This window comes from Pan troglodytes, chromosome 3 (genome assembly GCF_028858775.2).
Source record: "Pan troglodytes isolate AG18354 chromosome 3, NHGRI_mPanTro3-v2.0_pri, whole genome shotgun sequence".
Taxonomy (NCBI): domain Eukaryota; kingdom Metazoa; phylum Chordata; class Mammalia; order Primates; family Hominidae; genus Pan; species Pan troglodytes.
The window spans coordinates 44427913-44451297 of record NC_072401.2 but is presented as its reverse complement, the minus strand read 5'-3'; the positions used below and the strand labels follow the sequence as shown (position 1 = coordinate 44451297).

The window sequence follows — 23385 nt, the reverse complement described above, 5'->3', positions numbered from 1 at the left end:
GGCCAAGGCAGGCGGCTGGGAGGTGGAGGTTGTAGCTAGCCGAGATCACGCCACTGCACTCCAGCCTGGGCAACATTGAGCACTGAGTGAACGAGACTCCGTCTGCAATCCCGGCGCCTCGGGGGGCCGAGGCTGGCAGATCACTCGCGGTTAGGAGCTGGAGACCAGCCCGGCCAACACAGCGAAACCCCATCTCCACCAAAAAAATACAAAAACCAGTCAGGCGTGGCGGTGCGCACCTGCAATCGCAGGCACTCGGCAGGCTGAGGCAGGAGAACCAGGCAGGGAGGTTGCAGTAAGCAGAGATGGCGGCAGCAGAGTCCAGCCTCGGCTCGGCATCAGAGGGAGATGGTGGAAAGAGAGGGAGAGGGAGACCGTGGAAAGAGAGGGAGAGGGAGACCGTGGAAAGAGAGGGAGAGGGAGAGGGAGAGGGAGAGGGATCTAGTAGGTTTTTAAACTGAGATGTGAACCCAGACAGTCTGCACTATGCGGCCTTAAGTATCATTCTTTTTGCTGGCAATTCACCAGTAAGAATAGATGTAATTAAACAGACATAAATTAATAATGTTTTCTAGGACTACACTTACTGTCAGTGAACTTGCAGAAAATTATCCTTGACCCCTAAAATTCTTTGAAATACCATAGTAGTAATTGAATTTGTTTCCTTGTTCTGTGGTAATTTCTATTCATGGTAACCTTTTAATGCTTAATATTTGATCAGAATTTTACAGCTTGGAAAATCTCCTCCTATTCATTATATCATTTAGAATTACAGACTCTTATAACATAAAAGAACTTAGGGGACAACCCCAAAATATTAACCAAAAAGAACAGAATATTAGAGAGGTTACCTGACCAACACAAAGTTCTTGCTTGGTTGGAGTGGCTGAACCAGGCTCAAACCCAGATCTTCCAAGGTTATTCCCCTAGTGATGAAAAAATGTCAGCATAATAAATGCATCTAAGTGTGTGTGTGTGTGTGTGTGTGTGTGTGTGTGTGCATGTATGTATATTGACTGTTCTTCAAAAATAATATTGGAGAGGCATGACCTAGGTAGCTGGTTTGCAGATCTCCTAGTTAAGACTGTACTTGCCATTTACAAATGCTCAATGGATGGAGCATTCCTGGATGGATATCCTAGTTTATTTAATAGCAAATAATCAAATGAAAAGTTGATTAATTGTTCCAATATTTGAAAGTTTCTAGGTGTACCTATTTATCTAACTATTTAAAATAATTAACTCTTTTTTTAACAGATAAATCTTAGGTTAATATGAGACTTGCTTATTCACTAATCTGTTGCTTACACTTCAATAAATGGTGATGAGTTCTTTATATGATGGAAGAAATCCTAGCTGATGAGATCACCAAAACACAATTATATTTTCTTTTTTAAACCAAGTATATTGGGTGCCCTAACTCACAGGGCAAAGTGCTTTCAGGAAGATGTTTCAGGTATATATTTGATTCTATTACTAGTTGAAGAGACACAGAGACATTTCTAATAGTCATGTTGTTCCCATATATTCACTAGTTGGTGATATTTAAATTATCATTCATGTGGTGCTTAAAGCATGTCAAGTGGCTTTGGGCCACTGAATAAAATAATATAAAATTAAAGTTTTAAATTATCCCTGGAAGCCTGCAATTAGCGGGCATCCACAAGAAAACTGGGCAACTAGAGTAATCATTATTTACCTAATTAATTTTTCTCAATTTCATGTCATAAAAAGCAGCTAAATCAGTTTAAGTTATTGTATCTTAGTCCCAATTTAAATCTACTAAGTTATCAATAATAATTTAAAGTATGCTTAAATGGATAGCAATTAAAACTGATAGCATAAATCCAAAAAAGACTATTAGTGATCCCTAATGATTTATACAAAGAGCAGTCATATTATTCTATTCTTTCAAAGATGTACACAAAATAAAGCCAAGCATTCTCTTTTAAGTCATTATATAAACCTCCGAATCTGTTTGGTCTGATTGGGAGTTCACCTTGCCTAAAGATATTGTATTAAATAGGATTAGCAAAATGTGAAAGAACATGAATATATATATATATTAAAAAATATATAAAACATATATATAACATGAATATATGTTATATGTTAATATATGTTAATTCTAATTAATGTGTATAACTATTTTAAGTTCCTTTTATTTTTAAAGCTCTTAAAATCACAGTAAATTCAGGTTCCCCTTTTCTTCATAGTTCTTGAAGTCTATAGAAAGAGATATTCTAAAATATCCCAAGCATTTCAAACACTGTATAATTATAAAATACTATTCTTTAATAGACTCTATTTCCGACCATGCCCTGGCCCATATTATTTGTCATTGGAAAGACAAGAGGGAGGAGAAGAGAGGGATATAGATGACTTTTTCAAAGGTGGCAAAGAAAATTTGAAAGTAAAAAGTGAAAGAAAAAAAAAAAAGCTAGTGTAGGAAATTCAGTTAGACCCATTTGGTATGGAGTGCATCTTAGTTCATCTTCCCAGAAAATTATAGGGATCATTCTACACACATGTAAAATCTTTTCTCTGCATCTTTTTGTCCTCACCCACTTGGAGTTGGAGAAAGCCTATGAACTTCATCAGGCAGAGAGCTCATCTTATCCATATTTGTGTCTCCTCCAGAACCTAGCACTATGTCTGGCACATGGTGGGTACAAAATTCTCAGCTGAATTCATTGATCTCTTCTTCAAAGAGGGCTTCCTTAATCTTCTATCTTGCACTGCAAGACCAGTTAGTTTTCAAGACACAAATGTTACATTCTATTGTCATTAAGCATTTTTTTCTTCCTCCCAGTGAATAGAAACAAATAGAATAAGGCATTTACTTTGGTAGTATCTAGTACTCTCTTTCTGAATTGTCTTTCACTTTGATATTATTGCTTTTCTGCCTGAGTAACTCTATCTAATGCTCTGTTGCCCTGCCAATAAACAGGAAATTATTTTTTTCATCACTTATTTATCCTTAATGTAAGTTGCTTTGCTTAGATATTTGCAGTTTAATCCTATAGTCATTATTGGGAATGAAAATCATAGATTCCTTTGATGGAGGCTTTTGGTTAAAGTATAGCAAAATATTGACAGAAAGGGTAAAAAAAACAACATTTATTTATATACTATGTTGTATTAGGGTGTTGAATTTCATGCTTGCTTAGGATCACATTCAGCCATAAAGGTAACTAAAGAGATGCTGCATCTCCTCCACCACTCCCGGCTTCATATAAACACAAACATACCAGCCCTTCACACTGAACTGAAAACCTCTAGGGATGTATGTGACATATGCACATTCAAAAAATTCCACTGATATATCTTGATATATTCTCATTGTTGAGAATCATTATACTAGATCCTTTTACATGATATTTTATTTAATCTTAAAATGCTCCTATGGGGAAAGTAGTTTTACTCATATTATAGATGAGCAAGTTAATGCTTAGAGGAGCTAAGTATCTTGTTCAAAGCCACAAGGCTAGTGTTTTCTGGAGAGCCAGAATTTGAATCCAAGTCAGTAGGACCCCAAACCTATTTATTTTCAAATTTTATTGCCACATAAATCTGGTGCCACTAAAAACTGATCCTTCAAGTAACATCCCTCTAGTCAATGGAAAAGACGGCTGGTGGCCAGAGTGGGTCTGATAGAGTGGATCTATCAGAAACCCAGGAAGAGAGAGAAGACACACTCAGCTGGGACATTTAATAACATTTAATATGGGACAGTTTACACCAGTGTAGGAAGTACACTAAGATTAGTTATGGTACCTAAATGGTTAAAACCTGTATTAGTCCATTTTCACGCTGCTGATAAAGACATACCTGAGACTGGGAAGAAAAAGAGGTGTCATTGACTTAAAGTTCCACATGACTGAGAAGGCCTCACAATTATGACAGAAGGCAAGGAGGAGCAAGTTATGTCTTACATGGATGGCAGCAGGCAAAGAGAGAGAGCTTGTGCAGGGGAACTCCTCTTTTTAAAACCATCAGGTCTCATGAGGTTTATTCACTATAGCCAGAACAGCACAAGAAAGACCCAACCCCATGATTCAATTACCTCCCACTGGGTCCCTCCCATGACAAGTGGGAGTTGTGGGAGTTACAATTCAAGATGATATTTGGGTGGGGACACAGCCAAACCACATCAACACCTGTAGGCCTAAAACTATGAGCCTCAAGAGGGGTGGTAGAAGAGGGAAGGAGGAGAGAAGGGAGAGGGAGACAGAGAGAGCTTCCTGATAGGGCTGTGCCTCTAGGTCCAGCGATATAACCAGATCATCACATTCCTGGGGGTGGGGTGGGGTTAGGGTGTTGTCTTGCTAGTCTTTGCTGTTGACTGAATCCAACTGAAAGCCAGAAGGCAAGGGAGCTTAAGAACATAGTCTGTACCCATCAGCCACTGTGGACAGAGGAGAATAGCGAATGGATCTGGGTAAGTCCAGCACAGAGTGTTAGCAGTGCATTTTCTCCACCCTACCCCAAAGTCTCAGCTGACTCTCCCTGACAGAGAGAGGCTTAAAACAAATAAAACCCAACAATTTTTTTAAATATTTGGTTGCAAATACTTCTGAAATGTAATGGTGTATTTCCTTACTAAGCAATTATAAGCATTAGCATTTGTCCTGGTTTTATCATATTGCAGACAAAGGAAGTTTGAAATATTGCTTAAGACTTTCCCTGAGATAGATAGATAGATAGATAGATAGATAGATAGATAGATAGATGATAGATATATAGATAGATAGATAGATAGATATAGAGATATAGACATATATACTTTATGTTTCTTTGTTGTTTGTGTTTTTCAGGAGAGGGAGTCAGGTTAGTCAAGGTATAATTTACATACATAAAAGCTAAGCCATTTTAGGCATACAGTTCTATCAGTTTTCACAAATGTATACAGTCATATAATCAACACCATAATGAAGAGATAGAATATTTCCATAATTCCAAAAAGTTGTAAAACTTTTAAAAATCTTTAATTCGATATTTGGCATTGACTTATGTTTCTTCTAATTTTTGAATAGAAAAAAAATGGTGATAGAAACCAGCAGTGTTGCACATAGGAGCTGCTTTTAAGAAAAGGTTTTTTTGTCTCTTAATCCTTCTGAGTAATATCAACTACCCATGTTGGCTATTAATTCATTTCATATATATTAGACTGATCAGTGGTTCATAACGTTGGATGCACATTGAAATCTTAAATGACCTGATGGCCAGGTGGCACCCCATTAAATCAGGAGGTCTGGGATTGGTTCCAAGGTATCAATAATCTGAAGCTTTGTAGGTGATTCCAGTAGGCATCCAAGGTTAGACCCCCAAAATTAGACCAGTTGTTCTCAAGTCTGGCTGCACAATAGAACCCCTGGGCAACTGTTTAAAAACACTGATGCCTTCCTCCTGATTCTGATTTATACAACTTGTTCAAAAGTTTGACTCTAAGAAAATAAAATAAGAGTTGAGTAATTTAGATCTCTGAATTGTTGGGTTCCATTTAATGAAGGTTTTAGAACAGCTCTGGGTATGTGGTAGTGTTTAATAAATGTTAAATGGAGATCCTAATCCCACAGTGGAGTCAGGGAGAATAAAATATGCCTCTTTTTGGAAACACACTGTGAATTCGAAATAATTGTCTTGGTAAACTATCACTTTCTGAAAATTGTCTTCCTAAGTAATTTACCTCAAATGGTAGGCCTTATATTTTAAGAGAATACCATATTTCAACTGTATTTTCACACCATAATATTAGGCCCCTATATATCTTATAGCACTTTCACAATTTTCCTCTAGGAAATAGACATGAAATAAGATTAAGAGACTAAGAATAAGATTTAAACCAGCCTCCCCTTTGGAAGCATAAATGATGTGATTGCAGCTCTGGGCCTGGAGAATACTGCAGCTTTGTAAAATATAGCAATGGTACTTTCTTGCTTTCACAGTGGCAGAATATATATACAAAGGACACCTAGTGCAGTGGGTAGAACAAAAATGAGCTAAGTGTCTAACAGAACAGATAGAGGGCTAACAAAACATTACAATTTTTTTTATATTCCAGGAACTAGTAATTAAAATAACAAAAATCTTCTTTTCAGTATGAAGCTATTGATGGTCTCTAAGACAGAAACTCTCATTAAACAAATTTCTCAAATTTTATTGTTTTGAATAATTAATCAGCATACTGCATCTTTCAATGTACACTAAAGACCCTAGGTCTTGTATTTAATCTCACAAACCTAGACTAGTACAACAAGCACCATTTTTGTTAAAATAAATGTTCTTGGTTTAAAATAGAAAATATAGAGTTCATTTAATTTTACCTTCACACTTCTTATTCAACTATTCTACTCTTCTTCTTTTTTTTCCTCCTTTTTAGGACCACCTCAGAAAATAGTATCACCTAAACAAGAACATGAAGATAGGAAACATGACAAAGTCACTGATAAAGGAAGTGAAAGTGGGACTTCCTGTAATGAGCTCTCCACTTCCAGTTGTGACAGCCATTCAGAGGCAAGCACTCCCCAGGACAACCCGTCCAGTGCCCAGCAGGCAACAGCTCACCAACCTAACACTTTAACATTGGATCGCCCCTCTAAAAAAGCACCTGTGCAATGGATACCCCCACCAGACAAACGCAGAAACAGTGAACTCTTTCAGACACTCATCAGCAAGTCCCGGGAAACAAATCTGTCCAAAAAGAAAGTCTGTGAGAAGCTAAGTGTGGAAGAAGAAATGAAAAAGTGTATTCAGGATTTTAAAAAAATCCACATTCCAGATTATTTTCCAGAGCGCAAACGCCAATGGCAATCTGAACTGTTGCAGAAGTATGGGTTATAGTAATTATCACATTCCTGCAGTATTTTGATGACATTCAATGTTTACTACAGTGTCACCACCTGACTGATGTCCTAACAATGGTCAGTGTGATTCTTGCTGCTCTTCCTTGTTGTGAACAGTGGATGTGGGACAGTATTTTCTTTTATGTTTTAGTTGTTGTTCTTTTTAGAAACATGATTAAAAAGGAAAAAAAATTGAATCAATAAGTGTTAAATCAAAATGGAATATCTGATTCAAACCATTTTACAAGAATGAAAGTAAAATGTGCATGATCAAGCTTAGTATCTTGGTTTTTGAACTCTGGTCAACTGGATATGTTTGTCATTTTGTAACTTACCAAAAACAAACCATCATATCATACCAACTAAAATGATACATGGATGAAGCAACATCAAGTAAAATTTTAGACGATGGTTATAGGACCCAAATCTAAAGCTATCTAAATGTTAATGCAATAAAACAAGTATTATTTTTGCATGAATACAATGTTACAAATAAATCACAAGAAATAGGGAAGATCTGTTTGTTTCTTGGAAAGAAAAAAATTACAAAAAAAGCAAAAAAAATGTTTTAGACAAAGCCTATAAATGTAAGCTGTCTAGGAGATTGAATTTTCTTTGTTCTGGATCTGTGACTTTTTTGTGTATGTGTATGGTGTTTATGTATATTAAGATGGTGTAAATATGCCTTATACTGTTATTTATGGCATCAACATTCATTTATTAATGCTAGTCATGATTATTACTGTGAAATGAGTCTTTTACATCAGGCTGTGAAAATTGGTATAATGATGCTTTGAAAGATCCTATTATCATGTTAATCAAAATAATAGAGGGAAATGGTAAAGAGCTTTATGTATTTATTAAAAAAAGAAAAATGTATTAGAATTTCTTGATTTCTATTGACTCTTCTTTAAAAGTATTCAACCGTCATCTTGTTTTCAATTTTCCTTTAAAACTCTAAGCTGTAGAATTATTTGTTCAGACTTAATGTTGACAACTTTAAACGTAATTCAAAATGGAGACATAGTCAGATCCAGATAGCATTGGTATGGATTAATAAACACTTAGCCCACAAGAGAAAATGTCCTCATGTAAAAATACACTAAAATGTTGTTTTACCTATTAACCAGATTGAATGCTTCTCCAAAAACAACTAGTAAGTTACCTCTTACAGATCAAGGCACAAAAATGGCAATATCAAACTAAAAGGCCAGGCTTTATGAAAAATGATTTCTTCCTGGTTGTACATGTGGAAAGAAGCTTTCTTGTCATAAGCCACACAATTTTGCCTTGCCATATCCACAGAAAGAAATGTATAACATCATGAAATTTCACTAAAAGAAAGGCTGAGAGAGGGTAAAAGTATCTTCAAGAATTAAAGAACCCATTCTCCTCTGTAGTTGGTCAAAATGGAAGTTGAGCAGCATTTGTAGTATCATTTCTTTCAGCACAATACAAGAAGATGAGCATTATCAACTCAAAGTTTAAAAAATCTGCATTCATTTTTGGATGCATTGTTAGATTTCTCACTGTACCATTATGTAAAATGTCACCTACAGTGGACTATTAAAGGAAACTAATATATATGATTTACCTTGAATTATCTATCAGGTTTTAGGCAAACAGCTGCTCTCAAGTTCTGCATTTCATTTTGGGAAGGTTGGCAGTCCCAACATGGCTTGATGTAGCTGCAACACACTGGTGAGAGGATAGAGCTTGGCAGTAAGGTTTCCACAGTTCGAATCCCACCTGTACCACTTACTATCTGTGATCTTAGGGATAATGGGGAAAATAAAGGGGCATAATACCATAGAAAACATTTAAATGATGTAATTGAAGTAAAGCATCACCAGCACTACTGGAGCTGGGGGGAAAAAAGGAAGGTGTTTGTCTTACTGAAGTCTAGAAACCAGCACTATCAAATGGGGAGTTTGTAATACTGGGGGGCAAGCTGTCTGGTAAGAACTATAGCCTCTAAGGAGTCACAATCACTTTCAAAGATGTTTCATGAAGCACAGAAGAGAACATTACTCTAGTATTCCACTTTCCCCACATTCTAATTTTACATCAGCACCTTCCCTCTTCCCAATATAAGTAGGAGCCCGTTGTCTAAGCAGCCTAGGAAATGTAATTTGTACAAGGGTTCCCCTTGAGACACAAAGTCCAACTGCAAAAGGCAAATCTGAAAACCTTGCACCTTGCTCTGTTTGTTTCCCCCAATAAAATAGCTCAAATCGAATTGCAATGGAAATAATTTGGTAACTGGGAACTCTGTCATCTCTAAGTATCTCTACACTGTAAAATAAGTGAGGCCAGTGATAATTGTCTATTCTTACAGTCCTTGCTAAATTAGAATAAAAGTTCTGAACCGTGGGATAGAAGGGAGCCCACTTCAACAACTGTCTTTTGAGCACTTATCATACACCAAGCATTTGTCTCAAAAGTCAACAGCAAATTCAAGAAACACAAATGACCAGCTGTTGCTTTTGGAAGGAAGCTTACAGTGGGTCTGATTCTCCCAAACCATCATGCTTTCCCCAGAAGCTAAAACTTGACTGGTCTCTATTTGGGTTAAAAAGGGATCAAGGGATGCAGCAAGAATAGGGATTCTTCCTTGAAAGAAAAAGAAGACACCAAACTTTAATGGTGAGTTGGGCTAAAATTGGTATATAAAACTCCCTTTCCAAAAACTCAGTAGATAAAATCTGACAATCATCACAAGTCACAAGACTGGAATCAGGCACTGAAGTTGAATATTTATTCTCCCCCACACGTTTTACATTTGTTTGGTACACAGTAGATACTGAACTTGTGACCTGATGTGTTACCATTGCTAGTTTAAATGGAAACATTTAGTACTAACTAAGATGAGAGAAAAAAGTAGAAGTCAAGTGTGATATTTTTGATTCTGGAAAAATGGAGTAGACTATCTTTTCCTATTCTTCCTACTAAGTGTAATTAAATCCCTTTACATTATATTTTTTAAAAAAAGTAAGACTCCAAAAGGCTGAAAGAAGAGGGAAGGCTAGCTAGGGATATTGGGTGGTAAGTTTCCTTAGGTTTCCTTTTGCCTCATACATCCCAGACTTGAGCCTCACACATCCCAGAAACACTAATAGGTGCAGACAAGCCCCAACAAAAGTCTGTTCTCTTTAGTCAAAAGACCAGGAAAGGGGTAGCAAGACAGAAAACATTTAGATAAACTCTGCTTTGTCAGGTTGGGGAGAAGTGGACAAAATTGCATTAGTTCTTTTAAGCCTCCCCACTTTTCATAGAATAAAATTCAAACACTGTATAAGCCATAATATAGGTTCTCAATAAAATGGCTCCATATCAGTTTACCTTTGTTGGGCAACAAACCACTCAAAAGGATAGTGGCTTAAAAAAAAATTATCTGCTTGCAATTCTGTAAATTGGCAATTTGTCCTGAGATCAGCTGGGCTGTTTTTCCACGGATCTCACCTTGGTTTACTTACCTGAATAATCCTGGTTATTTGGCAGGGGATGAATAATCTATAATGTCTTTATTGAATGTTTGGCCATTGACATGTTTCAATTACTGTGACCCAGTTGTCCATATAGCCCCTCCAATAGTCTAGCTCAGATTTATTCACATTGTGGCAGTGTACAAAAGAGTGTTCAAGGCTCTGAAGGTGTAGCTCTGAACTTATGCATCATATTCTCTGTACTCTATTTGGAATGGTCAAAGCAAGCCATTCCAAATTAAAGGGGGTGTGAAAATAGCTCTACTTCTTCATAGGAAGAGCAGCAAAGATTTTGTGACCATTTGCAACCTACCTAGTTCTGACATATGCTTTCACATCTAGAAGCAAACTCTTTGCACACCAATTACTATGGATTTATGATTACCTGTACCCTAAAATCAATACCATCGCCAACTCCTCTAAAACCCAAACACATACAAACTTCTTCATCCACCTTTTGAAATCCTACCCATACTATGTGTTTTAATTCAAATGACACCTACTCTTCAAAGCTTTCTTTAATTTATCAGAACAGAATTAGTAATCATTTCATTCTCAGATATCTCAGATCACTTTAAAAACATCCTTTCTGTACCTATCATTTATGTCATAATATATAAGGGTAATGATGTACACTTGTCTTTTTAATTAGATTGAAAAATGTTTCATGTAGGTTAAGATCTTACTTTTCTTTGAATGGGAAAAATAATGAGTAGAGAGTTTCTGCACACAGTGGGCACAATAATTTTTGCAAATTAATAAACATCCTTTTCAATGCAAGAATATCATTAACAGCCATTGATAGATACTCTTCCTGCCTCCCTAGGCTTGCTAAAAGCCCTTTTACAGCATTTCCAGGCCAAATCTCACTCATTGATTTTACATTCCTAATCCCTCACAGAGAGATTACTCAAAGGGATATCTTAAAAATATTTCACAGTTTGTTTCAATTTGGATGAACGTGATTTTGGCATCTCCTGCTTCAGATGCAGTGATTAGGCTGAAAATTATTTCTTCTCTCCTACAGTGTCTCCTTTTGGTTTGGCATACAGTAAACATAAGTTGTGACCTGGTATGTTAGTGATCTGTAGTTCAGAGTATTAAATAAATTTTACCAAGGCCTAGTTATATTTGTTTATGAAAGGATGAAATTTGAAAGAGTTTCCTATAAAATCCGTAAACATCCAACCTATTTTCAAATTACCCTCTCTCTCCATTCCATAGTCCTAAAAACGTCACTTTGAAACATTACATACAGGGATTAAAAAGATCACATAACTACAGAGTTGAAAGAATCTTAAAAAGCATGTACATTTTCTACATAAATGAAATTAAAGTAATCTATGCCTATTTCTAGAATGTTCCCATGGGCTAAGTACTTTATCAGGTAATATCAAAGATACAGCCATAATAAAGACACCTAAGAGCTTATGGGTTTAATTTCAACTATAAGATGTGTACACAATGACAATACAGGGTAGGCAGTGGGGTAGGCTGTAATAAAAGCACAAATATTGTTAAATGGATTTAGAGGAGAAGATGGCTTTATGGTGGAAGTGGAATGTGACATGGGACTTGAAGGAAAGGGGATTTGGATTTGTAGATATAAGAATGTTGAAAGGGGACTGTGTAAGGAAAGAGACAAGTCTTTAAGTTTGAATGTGTAAGATAACTAGTATATGAAGCTCTTTTAGAAAAAAAAAATTTACAAAAATATTATTGAATATATTTCAAAGTTTTAATGAATATACCATTCTTATGTTGAAGAATATAGTAATGCTGATGTTTTAATCATAATTTTCATATTCAAGATCATATTCTTATGAGTAAATTCTTTTTCTACTCACCCAGTCTTTTTCTCCAGTCTCCAGTTGCAGCAGCAGAGTGCTAAGGTAGAGGCAAATTAAATTATCTTTAAAATGCCTTTAAGAAGATGAAATGGAAACTGATCAATTAAAACTGATGAAAATAAATAAGTCAATTAGAACTTGGACCCACAAATAACATTTTTGAGGGGAGAAGTATTTTAACATTCACATTGTTTTGAATTGCCAGTGCATAGTGATAATAAAAAGCAGATTAATTTTTAGTTAATTTCATTGACATTTTAAAATTATCTACCCCTATTTCCTCTACCTAGGGTAGATTGCTCTCATCAACTGTGCTTAACACTTATTGCAGTTCAATGCAGAAAACAGTTATAGTAGAGTTTAACAAGTGCTAAGCCAGAAACACATAAAAAGACTGTCTTGCCTGCAACTGCAAGTACATACCTTCATCATTTTCCACTTCAGCTACAGTAATAATGACTACATTGGTCTCTTCCTTCAATCTTTTCCTTTCCGGTCCATCCTTCATACTGCTAGAGAAGTGATCTTCCTACAACAAAAATTTTTCATTGTTATTATCCTCTTGCTTAAATCTCCTCATTTCACTGCCGACTGGGGAAAAAGACTTAAACTACTTTATATAACTAATAAAGTGCTCCATTTTCTGTCTCCTTTCTTTCTCCACACTTATCACCATGTATTCACATGTACACACACGTCCTTTTTCAGCTATTTTTAACTACTTGCAATTCCCAAGTAGAATTTGCTGCTCCTTTCATTGTGCTCACCAATACAATATTTTTATGACAGGGACACAATTTTCTTTTTTTTTATTTTTTATTTTTTTTTTAGTATTTATTGATCATTCTTGGGTGTTTCTCAGAGAGGGGGATTTGGCAGGGTCATAGGACAATAGTGGAGGGAAGGTCAGCAGATAAACATGTGAACAAGGGTCTCTGGTTTTCCTAGGCAGAGGGCCCTGCCGCCTTCGGCAGCATTTGTGTCCCTGGGTACTTGAGATTAGGGAGTGGTGATGACTCTTAAGGAGCATGCTGCCTTCAAGCGTCTGTTTAACAAAGCACATCTTGCACCGCCCTTAATCCATTTAACCCTGAGTGGACACAGCACATGTTTCAGAGAGCACGGGGTTGGGGGTAAGGTTATAGATTAACAGCATCCCAAGGCAGAAGAATTTTTCTTAGTACAGAACAAAATGGAGTCTCCTATGTCTACTTCTTTCTACACAGACACGGTAACAATCTGATCTCTCTTTCTTTTCCCCACATTTCCCCCTTTTCTATTGGACAAAACCGCCATTGTCATCATGGCCCGTTCTCAATGAGCTTTTGGGTACACCTCCCAGACGGGGTGGCGGCTGGGCAAAGGGGCTCCTCAATTCCCAGATGGGGCGGCCGGGCGGAGGCGCCCCCCACCTCCCTCCCGGATGGGGCGGCTGCAGGGCGGAGACGCTCCTCACTTCCCAGACGGGGCGGCTGCCGGGCGGAGGGGCTCCTCACTTCTCAGACGGGGCGGCCAGGTAGAGACACTCCTCACCTCCCAGATGGGGTGGCGGTCGGGCAGAGACACTCCTCAGATCCCAGACGGGGTCGCGGCCAGGCAGAGGCGCTCCTCACATCTCAGACGGGGCGGCGGGTCAGAGACGCTCCTCACTTCCTAGACGGGATGGCGGCCGGGAAGAGGCGCCCCTCACTTCCCAGACTGGGCGGCTGTGCAGAGGGGCTCCTCACATCCCAGATGATGGGTGGCCAGGCAGAGACGTTCCTCACTTCCCAGACGGGGTGGCGGCCGGGCAAAGACTGCAATCTCAGCACTTTGGGAGGCCAAGGCAGGCGGCTGGGAGGTGGAGGTTGTAGCGAGCCGAGATCACGCCACTGCACTCCAGCCTGGGCAACATTGAGCACTGAGTGAGCGAGACTCCGTCTGCAATCCCGGCACCTCGGGAGGCCCAGGCGGGCAGATCACTCGTGGTCAGGAGCTGGAGACCAGCCCGGCCAACACGGCGAAACCTCGTCTCCACCAAAAAGTACAAAAACCAGTCAGGCGTGGCAGCCTGCACCTGCAATCCCAGGCACTCGGCAGGCTGAGGCAGGAGAATCAGGCAGGGAGGTTGCAGTGAGCAGAGATGGCGGCAGTACAGTCCAGCCTTGGCTCGGCATCAGAGGGAGACCGTGGAAAGTGGGAGACGGAGACGAGGGAGAGGGGAGAAGGGAGAGGGAAGAGGGGAGAAGGAGGGAGAGGGCGAGAGCCAGAGACACAATTTTCTAACGTGTGCATGTTTTCCTTTATCTCCCACTAACTAAAGATGAGGATTTGCCAGCACAGTCCTTACCTATTTGGTGACATAAAATAGAGTTTGTGGATACATTCCCTACCACACCCCATTCCTACCACATTTTCACCTTTCCTTTTTCTCATCTTTTTCTTCAAGCAGAATAAGTTATAGAAATAGAAATTCACTATTTTGCAAACCCTAATGAAATAATGGATTTAAACACCAGCCACCCGTGGCAGCAAAAATTACATGAAGGGATAATGGAAAACTTTATAATGGGTGGATCATACTGATAGTATCTGATCCCACTGCCAAATCTTAACATTATGCATAGGAAGACAACCAGACACTAGTGCCTCCTGACACAAAAGAATAGGAAGCTCACAGTACCACCTCTGATGTATTCTTGCCCAAAAGAGATGTATCTGATAGGTCCCTAGATCTAACTGCCAGTTTGCTGGGAAAACAGGGGATAAAGAAACCTAAATAACAACAAAATGGTGCAGTCGATAATTTCTAGGATGGAGATTCTACATGACAAGTTAATTCTTCAACAATAAAGTGGTCAGGGAAAAACAAAGAGGGAAGAAGATCTATAGTCAAAAGACATATCCTATAGATGCTATATTGGGAGTTCATGTGGATCCCAGTTCCCATCAAACCAACTGTAATACCATCATCATCTTCAAGGAGTTTATTCATCTTAGATGAACATTTAATGGTAATAACAAATTATTATTTGTTTACAATAATACCATGGATATGTTGAAAAAAGTGTCCATATCTTTTAGAAATACCTCTGAAGTATTAATGGATTAAAATCTAAGACATTTACCTTTAAAATAACCCATGGGGGAGGAGCAATGGTTCAACTAGATGAAGCAAGGTTGGCCATGTATATAATTGATGAAGCAAGTGATAGATACTCATGGTTTCTTTCTACTTTAGCATATGTTTGGAGAAACTCATAATGAAAAATTAACTTTTTAAATTAAAAAAAAGCATTTTGAGAAGGTGAAGAATGTTGACCCAAGAAATATCCTAAGAATTTTGAGCAAGGTTGAGAAAGTTAAGAGCATTTTTGCGGTTGGCAAACAAGAATTTATAGTGATACCAATTTATCTTATTGCATAATTTTCTGAAGGAGTATAGGCTCCTGTGGTAGAGAGTAGGTGTGGGGGTGGTAGCATAGATAATGTGTATAAAAGTAATTAGCTTTGTATTTGTTTTTTTAACCATCAGAGAAATATAATGAAATATAGAGCGGCAAGAGAGATACAAGTAATGGTGAGGGTGTTAGTTAAATTATGGACCTTGTAAACTCAACTGGATTATTTTAAATGAAGTGATTAAAGAAGGTAACAGATTGGGGATTGAGAAATGGAATAGATACCAGCCTGGAAATCTTATGAATCAAAGCATGAACTCAGAGAAAGTGAATGCATATGACATCTAGAAGAAATGGTGATTGTGGTCAGTTGAAAGGATTCTTTTAATTCATAATTTTAATACTCCATATTTTGAAGGCATTCCAGAAGGGCCAAAAATCACTTGAATCTATTTCAGCTTTCTTGGCTAATGATTTGACTTACATAATTCTGACCATGTTGCATGATAGATTACTCTAATGGCTCTCTAACAGCTCTTCCTATAACCTCTCTAACAAATAATCTGTACCAGGCAACATTATTCTTCATAAAACACTGCTTTCATAATGTACTCCCTCATACAAGAGTCTCAGGACAAGGAGCCATCTGCGAGTCTAGTGTGACTGAACCTGTCATTTCTAGGCCTCTCTTAAGTGGCCAAACCCTGTACATTTTTGTTTCCCAGTTGCTAATTCTCATCAGCCTCAGCTCCAAGAAGACACATCTTCTTCCTATTACTTCTTTTCTTTTTGTTTTCTAAATTTTGAATTCCTTTTCTTCCCTAATGTTTTTCACATCAAATCAATAATCCCATCAAAACCAAGATAAACACAGCATAACAAAAGCTGTCTGTGTGGGTTCAAACCCTAGCTTGATCACATATTAGCCAAATGCAATATAGTGGTGATAATGAGTACTTATCCTAAGGATTGATAATGAGTACTTATCCTTATGTAACCTTACACGTATTACATATAATACATGTAAGATTCTTAAAACAATACTCACCATTACTCAACCATTTTTCCAACTGCTTATGAAAAGCCCTTTTTGCCGTATTTCCTTATTTGATTCCCTTTAGTAGAGATACAGAATTGCTATATCTCAAAATATTTACACATGGTGTTCTATAGATTTGTTCTATAATTACATGAAAAAATAATTACAACCTCTACTATCCTTGTATTCACTATATTTAAGTAGTGTTTTGCACCATTAGTTACTTAATAATGCTTATGATTAATCAAATGTTAAATATCTAAATTAAATAAAGGAAGCAAACAAATGTATTAATAAATGAATCTAAGAATGAATTACTAAACAAAATAGCATAAATTTATCCAGTGAAGTTTCAGAGAAATAAACTATCTCAAATTCCCAACTTGTTCTAAAGTAAGATGCTAATTTCTCACTCTGGATTCAACATTAACACTCTGGAGTTATACATCCAATTAATTATGCATCATTTTTCTGTTTCAAAAAACCAAAGCGTGTGTACTTCTTCTCATTATAGTTGCCTCTTGTTTGTTAGTAAAGTTAATTTGTTATATAAACTTTCAAGGAAATATGCAATTTTAGAGAAGTTTCAAAAAGATACCTAAGCTTCCTAGAGCTCTTCTATGTACCGAGGAAATTTTAAAAAGTAAACTCTGACACAAATCAATGTTGACATCTTAAATACTTATTAGTGTAAATATTCACTCAATCTGAGATTCTGTTCTATCCATATCAATGTAGTAAAAACTGAATTATTAGAATGCAAATATTTCTGCTGAGGATTTTTTTTATAGGGGGCAGGGAGCTGCTACTATCCTAAAGGTAATATTTCCCCTAAATGTTTGTTTAATACTATGACATGTCACTAATTGCTATTTTAAATGTGTATAAAATTTGACAACAAAGTGAATTTCTTTTCTCTTTTTCTTTAGTGAACAAAATTTATCAGTGTTTTCTTATTGAGATATAATTCACCTATTTAAAGTACACCATTCAGTGGTTATTAGCATAGTCACAAAGTTTTACAATTATTATCAGTGTCCAGAGTATTTTCATCATCCTGGGAAGAAAGGCCATATCCTTAGCAGTCATTTATGAATCCCCTTTCCCTGCAGGCAGCCCCTGGCAACAACTAATCTACTCTTGTTCTCTGTAGATTTGCCTATTCAATATATATATATATATTTATCATACATATGTATGATGTATAAAATCATACAATATGTAGCCTTTTGTGTGGAGCTTCCTTTATTTAGCATAGTGTTTTCAAGATTTATCCATGTTGTATCATGAATCGGTACTTTATTTTTATGACTAATATTCCAATGTATGGGGCTACAAAATTTTATTCTTCAGTTGATGGGCATTTGTATTATTTCCACTCTTGGCTATTATGAATAATGTTGCTATGAACATTTGTGTCCAAGTTTTTCACTGGATGTATGTTTCCAATTCTTCTGGGTATACACCTAGAGTGGAATTGCTGGGTAATACGGTAACTCTCTGTTTAACTATTAGAAGAATTGCCAAACTGTTTTTCAAAGTGGCTGCAACATATTACATTTCCACTAGTAATTTATGCCTTCATAAATTACAGTCTTACATGCTTCATAAATGCAGTCTTCTCAACATCCTCAACAATGCTTGTTACTTCTCTTTTTTTCAGTAGTTGTCCTAATGTGTGCAAAGTGTTATTTCATTGTGATTTTGATTTGCATTTCGCTAATAACTAATGAAATTGAGTATCTTGCATAAGCTTTTGGCGATTTATGTTTCTTCTTTGAAGAAATGCCTATTCAAGTCCTTTGCCCCCTTTTTAATTGGATTGTCTTTTTATTTTTAAGTTGTAAGAATTTTTTGTATATTCTGGATATCAGATATTTAGACCATTATAAGACACATGATTTACAAATATATTCTTAAGTGTTTAAATTAATACATTTCCCAGACATTGCCAATGAACTATGTACATATGAGAGCATGCCTTCAACATTCAGGCAGACAGATTATCACTCCATTTTGGTGTTCACACACTGCTTACTCAGAGCCTGAAGGTCAGCCAGCAGTGAGAGCTTAGAACGTTCTCAAGTCTTTCCTGGGCATGTACATATAGCCCTGCATATGTATGTGACCTTCCAGATTCCCAGAAATATTTTGGAGCTTTCCGAAGTCCTCTGTGTGTATCTAATTCCCCATTTTTTTCTTTTAATTAATTTGTTTAGCTTATTGTTTGCCCCAACTGTTATCACTGCCTCAGGTAACTGTGATGATAAACAATTGTCACTGATTATTTCCAAAAACACCTTCGGGAAAAGAATGTTCATACTAGGGAAAGTCTGAGTCAGGTCAAATAAAAACAAGCTTTATCAGTGGGATTTTCCAGCAAACCATGGGAATTGCTTTGAAGGAACTCTAGCCCCATTTTTTTCCCCTTCAGAAGAGGCTAGGCTGCTAGTTTTCACTTTGATTGGTAGCTATTGCTTTTCACAGAGCTAGGGAGAAGGTCCTAGGACTAGGGCATTAAAATGCTGCAAAACTCATTTCTTTTACTGGGATTCTGCTGTTTTTCTTGAGTAAAGACTCTCCTAACTGTTACAAGTTTCTGGTTAAGTTTTAGAGTTTTAAAAAAGTTGGTTTTGGGCATTTTTGCCAGTATTTTTATAGATTTTATGGTGATATTTTCTATGGTTAAAATAGAGAAATGATCAAAGTATGATTTCACAATCCACATGGCTTATTGTCACAAAAAGAGACTTTTTTTCCCACAATGTTCAAAAAGAGGGAGAATAATGAGAACAAATCTCACAGGAAATACACTTGATGGAGGAGGTATTTTAAACCATACAGTGAATTCCAATTTCATTTAGAGTCCAATTATTAAAGTCTAGTTGCTCAGTTAGGATGGAAGCAGTCCTCTTTGGATACAAAGCGTAATCAAAGTTTGAGGCATACTTTTCTATGAGATATTCTCAGAAGAGACAATTTGACCAACACAGTGGAGATCTGGGAAAACACACAACATCCTTTGGCACCAGCAAGCATTGCAGGTGTGGGCAGGGAGGACTTGAGGAAACAGCTCAAAGACTGGACAAGAGTAGCCTTGCCACAGCCTATGCCCTCAATGTGTTTGTCAGAGTCTTGGGTTATATATGTTTTGGAGTACAGCAGTTGAAGCCAATAATTCACATTTATGGTCTGATAAGGTATGAGGTAACATTCTCTAGGGGAGAGGGATTACACTCCATGTTCTTACCATAGCAAAGCATTATGTCACTCAGGTAGCAAATCTTGTACGTGCTTGGAATCATTTCAGAGCTACATAATAAAAGGAAAGGATTTGGGGGGACCTTTATCCATTCCAGCTCTATTACTGTTTTTGAAATTGATATAATTTTAATGTTTGTCTTTTTCTGAGGAAAGTTTTTCATTGAAAGGAAATTGTATATTTCCTATGCACAAAAGAGTTGTGCACATCCAGTGGTATTATATAGAATCTTCCTAGATCAAGTCATTTCTTTCTGTCTTCTCAGAAGCCCGTATTCAAATTCAACATAATTTAATTTGTATGGAAGAGAGACCACAGGAACCATCTTTTTCCTTTTTAGTTATATTTTTGTTCTTGATTTTAACACTCTGTGCTTGTATTAAAATTCTATCATGAATTATGCACCATACAAAATCAGTACAGTGGAGTAACATAAATCAAAGAACAGGTGATATGTTGAAAGTTACCTTTCTCATAACTGAAAGTACTGTCAGTTCTGATCTAATAATAATAAAAGCACTGACTGATGTATCTAGATTTTGTTTCCTGGACGAAGAAGGATAGTAATCAGCAAAAAATTCATTTTTCATAACTGCCTCCATTGTTCTAGAGTTCCTTGAATTCTAAACATCGTAATAATCACTTCCCTCAGTACCTAGAAATCATGTGCCTGCATGATAGAAGCCTAACCGGCAGCTGTGACAAAGTAATAAATCCAGTCACTTCAAAAGAGCTCGTACCTTAGACTTGATTAAATCAGGCTGCTATAAAAAGTTTGCTATTTAGAATAGTCACCTTTTCCAAAACACTTGTCAGTGGAATAATTATTTAGCTTGAAAAGTCCTATTAAGAGAAACAAAATCACCAGCAACCACGGGAAGTGGAGGTTCAAAGCCTCGGTTTATGAGTGAGAGTCTGATTCACCTTGAACAGGATATGTACAGCTACACATGGACTGACTGGTAACAAGATAGTGTAACATTGTTTTAGAATATTTTTTTTAAAAAATCCTTTTGAAGCCCAAGTGAAATGCTTTCAGTATCATAGTAATAAACCCTAAATCCAACTATATCATTAGCATATTTGATGGGCAACTTTCTCACTTTCCCCTCATGACTTCAGCAACCTCAGAGTTGTTATGGTTTGTACTGAAGAAACTGCAAATGTGGGGATAAGACAGCCTTTTCATAATCACACGAACTGCGCATAAACAGTGTCAGCAATATTTCAGCATAAAATTCTGAATTAACCTATACATAAAACACACTTAATTAAACTTATCTAATCTCAAGCCAGAATCTTCCAAATAATAAATAACTCTTCACTGAAAATGTTGTTTCTTGCCACCTGGGGACATGAAGATAATTAAAGAGTGCCATAAATATGTTATTTTGTATTTGTCAATCTTGCTCTTAACAATTACCATGACAGTCCTATATAAAGAATATTTATTATCTTAAGGAAATATGTAGGTTATTATTCCTAGGATTGAAAGGAACCAAGTAAAGTATCATTAAATTATTCAATGTTCTGCATATTTAACTGAAAACCCTTAAATTGCTTGTCTGTGTGTTTTAAAGCAGAAATTCCTAAATTCCACCATTTGAGATTGGAAATCACAGTTGGAGAGTAAACAGGATCTGTCTTCAAATTAGGATGAAATTTCCATTTCACATGTGCTGTTGTCAATATCTGGATGTTGAAACAGATGCATGCATGGCACAGTGAAAACACAGTTGAAATTATGATTCTGAATAATCAAAGTTTCCTATGCTGCTCTAGTGTCCCTCTTCACTGCATTCAACACTATGTGTATTTGTTCTCTCTTTGCAAAACATCATATCTCACATGTTAATAGCCGCCTGATGAGGTACCACGACTATAGAAAATACCCCATAGGTTGGCATGTGCTTGTCATATTAGATTTTAAGTATTTTTTTTTTACTTAAGCAATTAAAAAATGCTAAATGGAATCCTGAATTATTAGTTTGCATTCATATTTCTACCTAGTATTTTATATGTATAGCCACTTATTCATTGCTGTTTTTGTTTGTTTAGTCCAGTTTTCTTTGTTTTTTTTCTACTACAAAATTAGACATTAATGCTGCAGTCATAAGTAATAAAGACACAGTGGCCTTACAGAGTTTATCATCAGTAAACAATTCCAAGTGTAAATAAACAAAGCTAAAAAATAGTGATCAGGGATAAAAATGTCTCCCAGAAGACATCTGGCCCTGCATCTAAAGAATTAGTAGGCATTTTCTAGACAAGGGAGTTATGGGATTACTCAGTGCTTTTGTGGAGAGAATGGATTTTCAAATTCAAGAAAGAAGATTGCACAAATGAGAAACTGAAAGAAATCCAGAGGCAGAATGTAGAGAGGTGAAGCTGCAGAAGTCAGTGGAGACCGGAACATGGCGAGACTTTTAAGCTATTTCAAAGGCTATTTCAAAAGCTGTTTCAAATATTTTTTTCTTAAGGATAATGGGAAGCCAATGAAAGTTTAGAAACTTGAGAGTAAATGAACAAAAAATTTTCAGACTATCATTTTGGGTGCAGAGGAAGGTAAAAGTTTGTGTATGACCAATTGGAATTCTATCACAGTTATCCAGGGAGAGAGATTATGTACAGTACTTGAACAGGGGGGTGAACATTAGGTATAGAAAAAGTGAAGTAATTGGAAAGACCCAGGGCTATTCGGAATATATTCTTTTCTTAGGATGTCTCCATACATCTGACTCAAATGCCTCTGGTAGGCTTAACCCTTTCCTAAGCCTTGTATAACCATTATAAGTAGCTTTTTGGTGAGAATCAAACTGTCAATAAAAGAGCAGTGGACACAGTTGGAACCTCAGCTTGGTTATTTACTACCTACCAACAGTCACTTACCTTTTTGGAATTAGTTCTTCCTAGGTTATAGAGTGGAGATCTACAATGTCTAGCAGATAATACATGCACAGAGTATTTTATAAATCATATATAAAAATATCACTATTATTCAAAGAAAGTAAATTCAAGTAGATTAATAGCAATAATTATGCACCTTGAGGAAAATAGGAGTGTAGAGAAGGGTTATAAGCTATCTCAAAGGACCATTTGTGAAGGAGAAGTTCAATACTCCATTACACAAACTACACAACACCCTGTTGATTCCTTCACCTGTTCATCACATCAAACATCTGCAAAACCTCCTTAGCCTGCCCAAATCAATTTGGAGTCTGGCTTTGCAACTATAATACCAATCTCTCTTTCTATCATATATTATATGAACATCACAGCATTTCCTTCCCCTCCTGTGTAGACCACCAGAAAACTGACCCAGTATTGTCTACCTGCTATATCTGTGGTATTTACATTGTTTATACCATGCATCTGCAGGGTCAGAAAAAATGCATGACCAGTGTCCCAAGTGTCCTAAGGTTAATGGGCATACTTCTTATATTTTTGTTTACTGGAAACATTGATGTCTCTTTGATAATGGCAAAAACATTTTACAACTACTTCTGAATTAAGTTACTTTAGAA

At 36.7% G+C, this 23385-nt stretch overlaps 1 protein-coding gene across 1 annotated transcript in view; it reads left to right on the top strand.

Moving 5' to 3' along the window:
* Nucleotides 1-7730, top strand: part of KCTD8 (potassium channel tetramerization domain containing 8) — a 281546-nt gene extending 273816 nt beyond the window's left edge. The window contains exon 2 of the mRNA XM_517173.8: nt 6383-7730. Within this exon, the coding sequence (XP_517173.1) occupies nt 6383-6843 (461 nt within the window). The 3' untranslated portion in view covers nt 6844-7730. The remainder of the gene's footprint in view (nt 1-6382) is intronic.
* Nucleotides 7731-23385: the final 15655 nt, after the last annotated feature.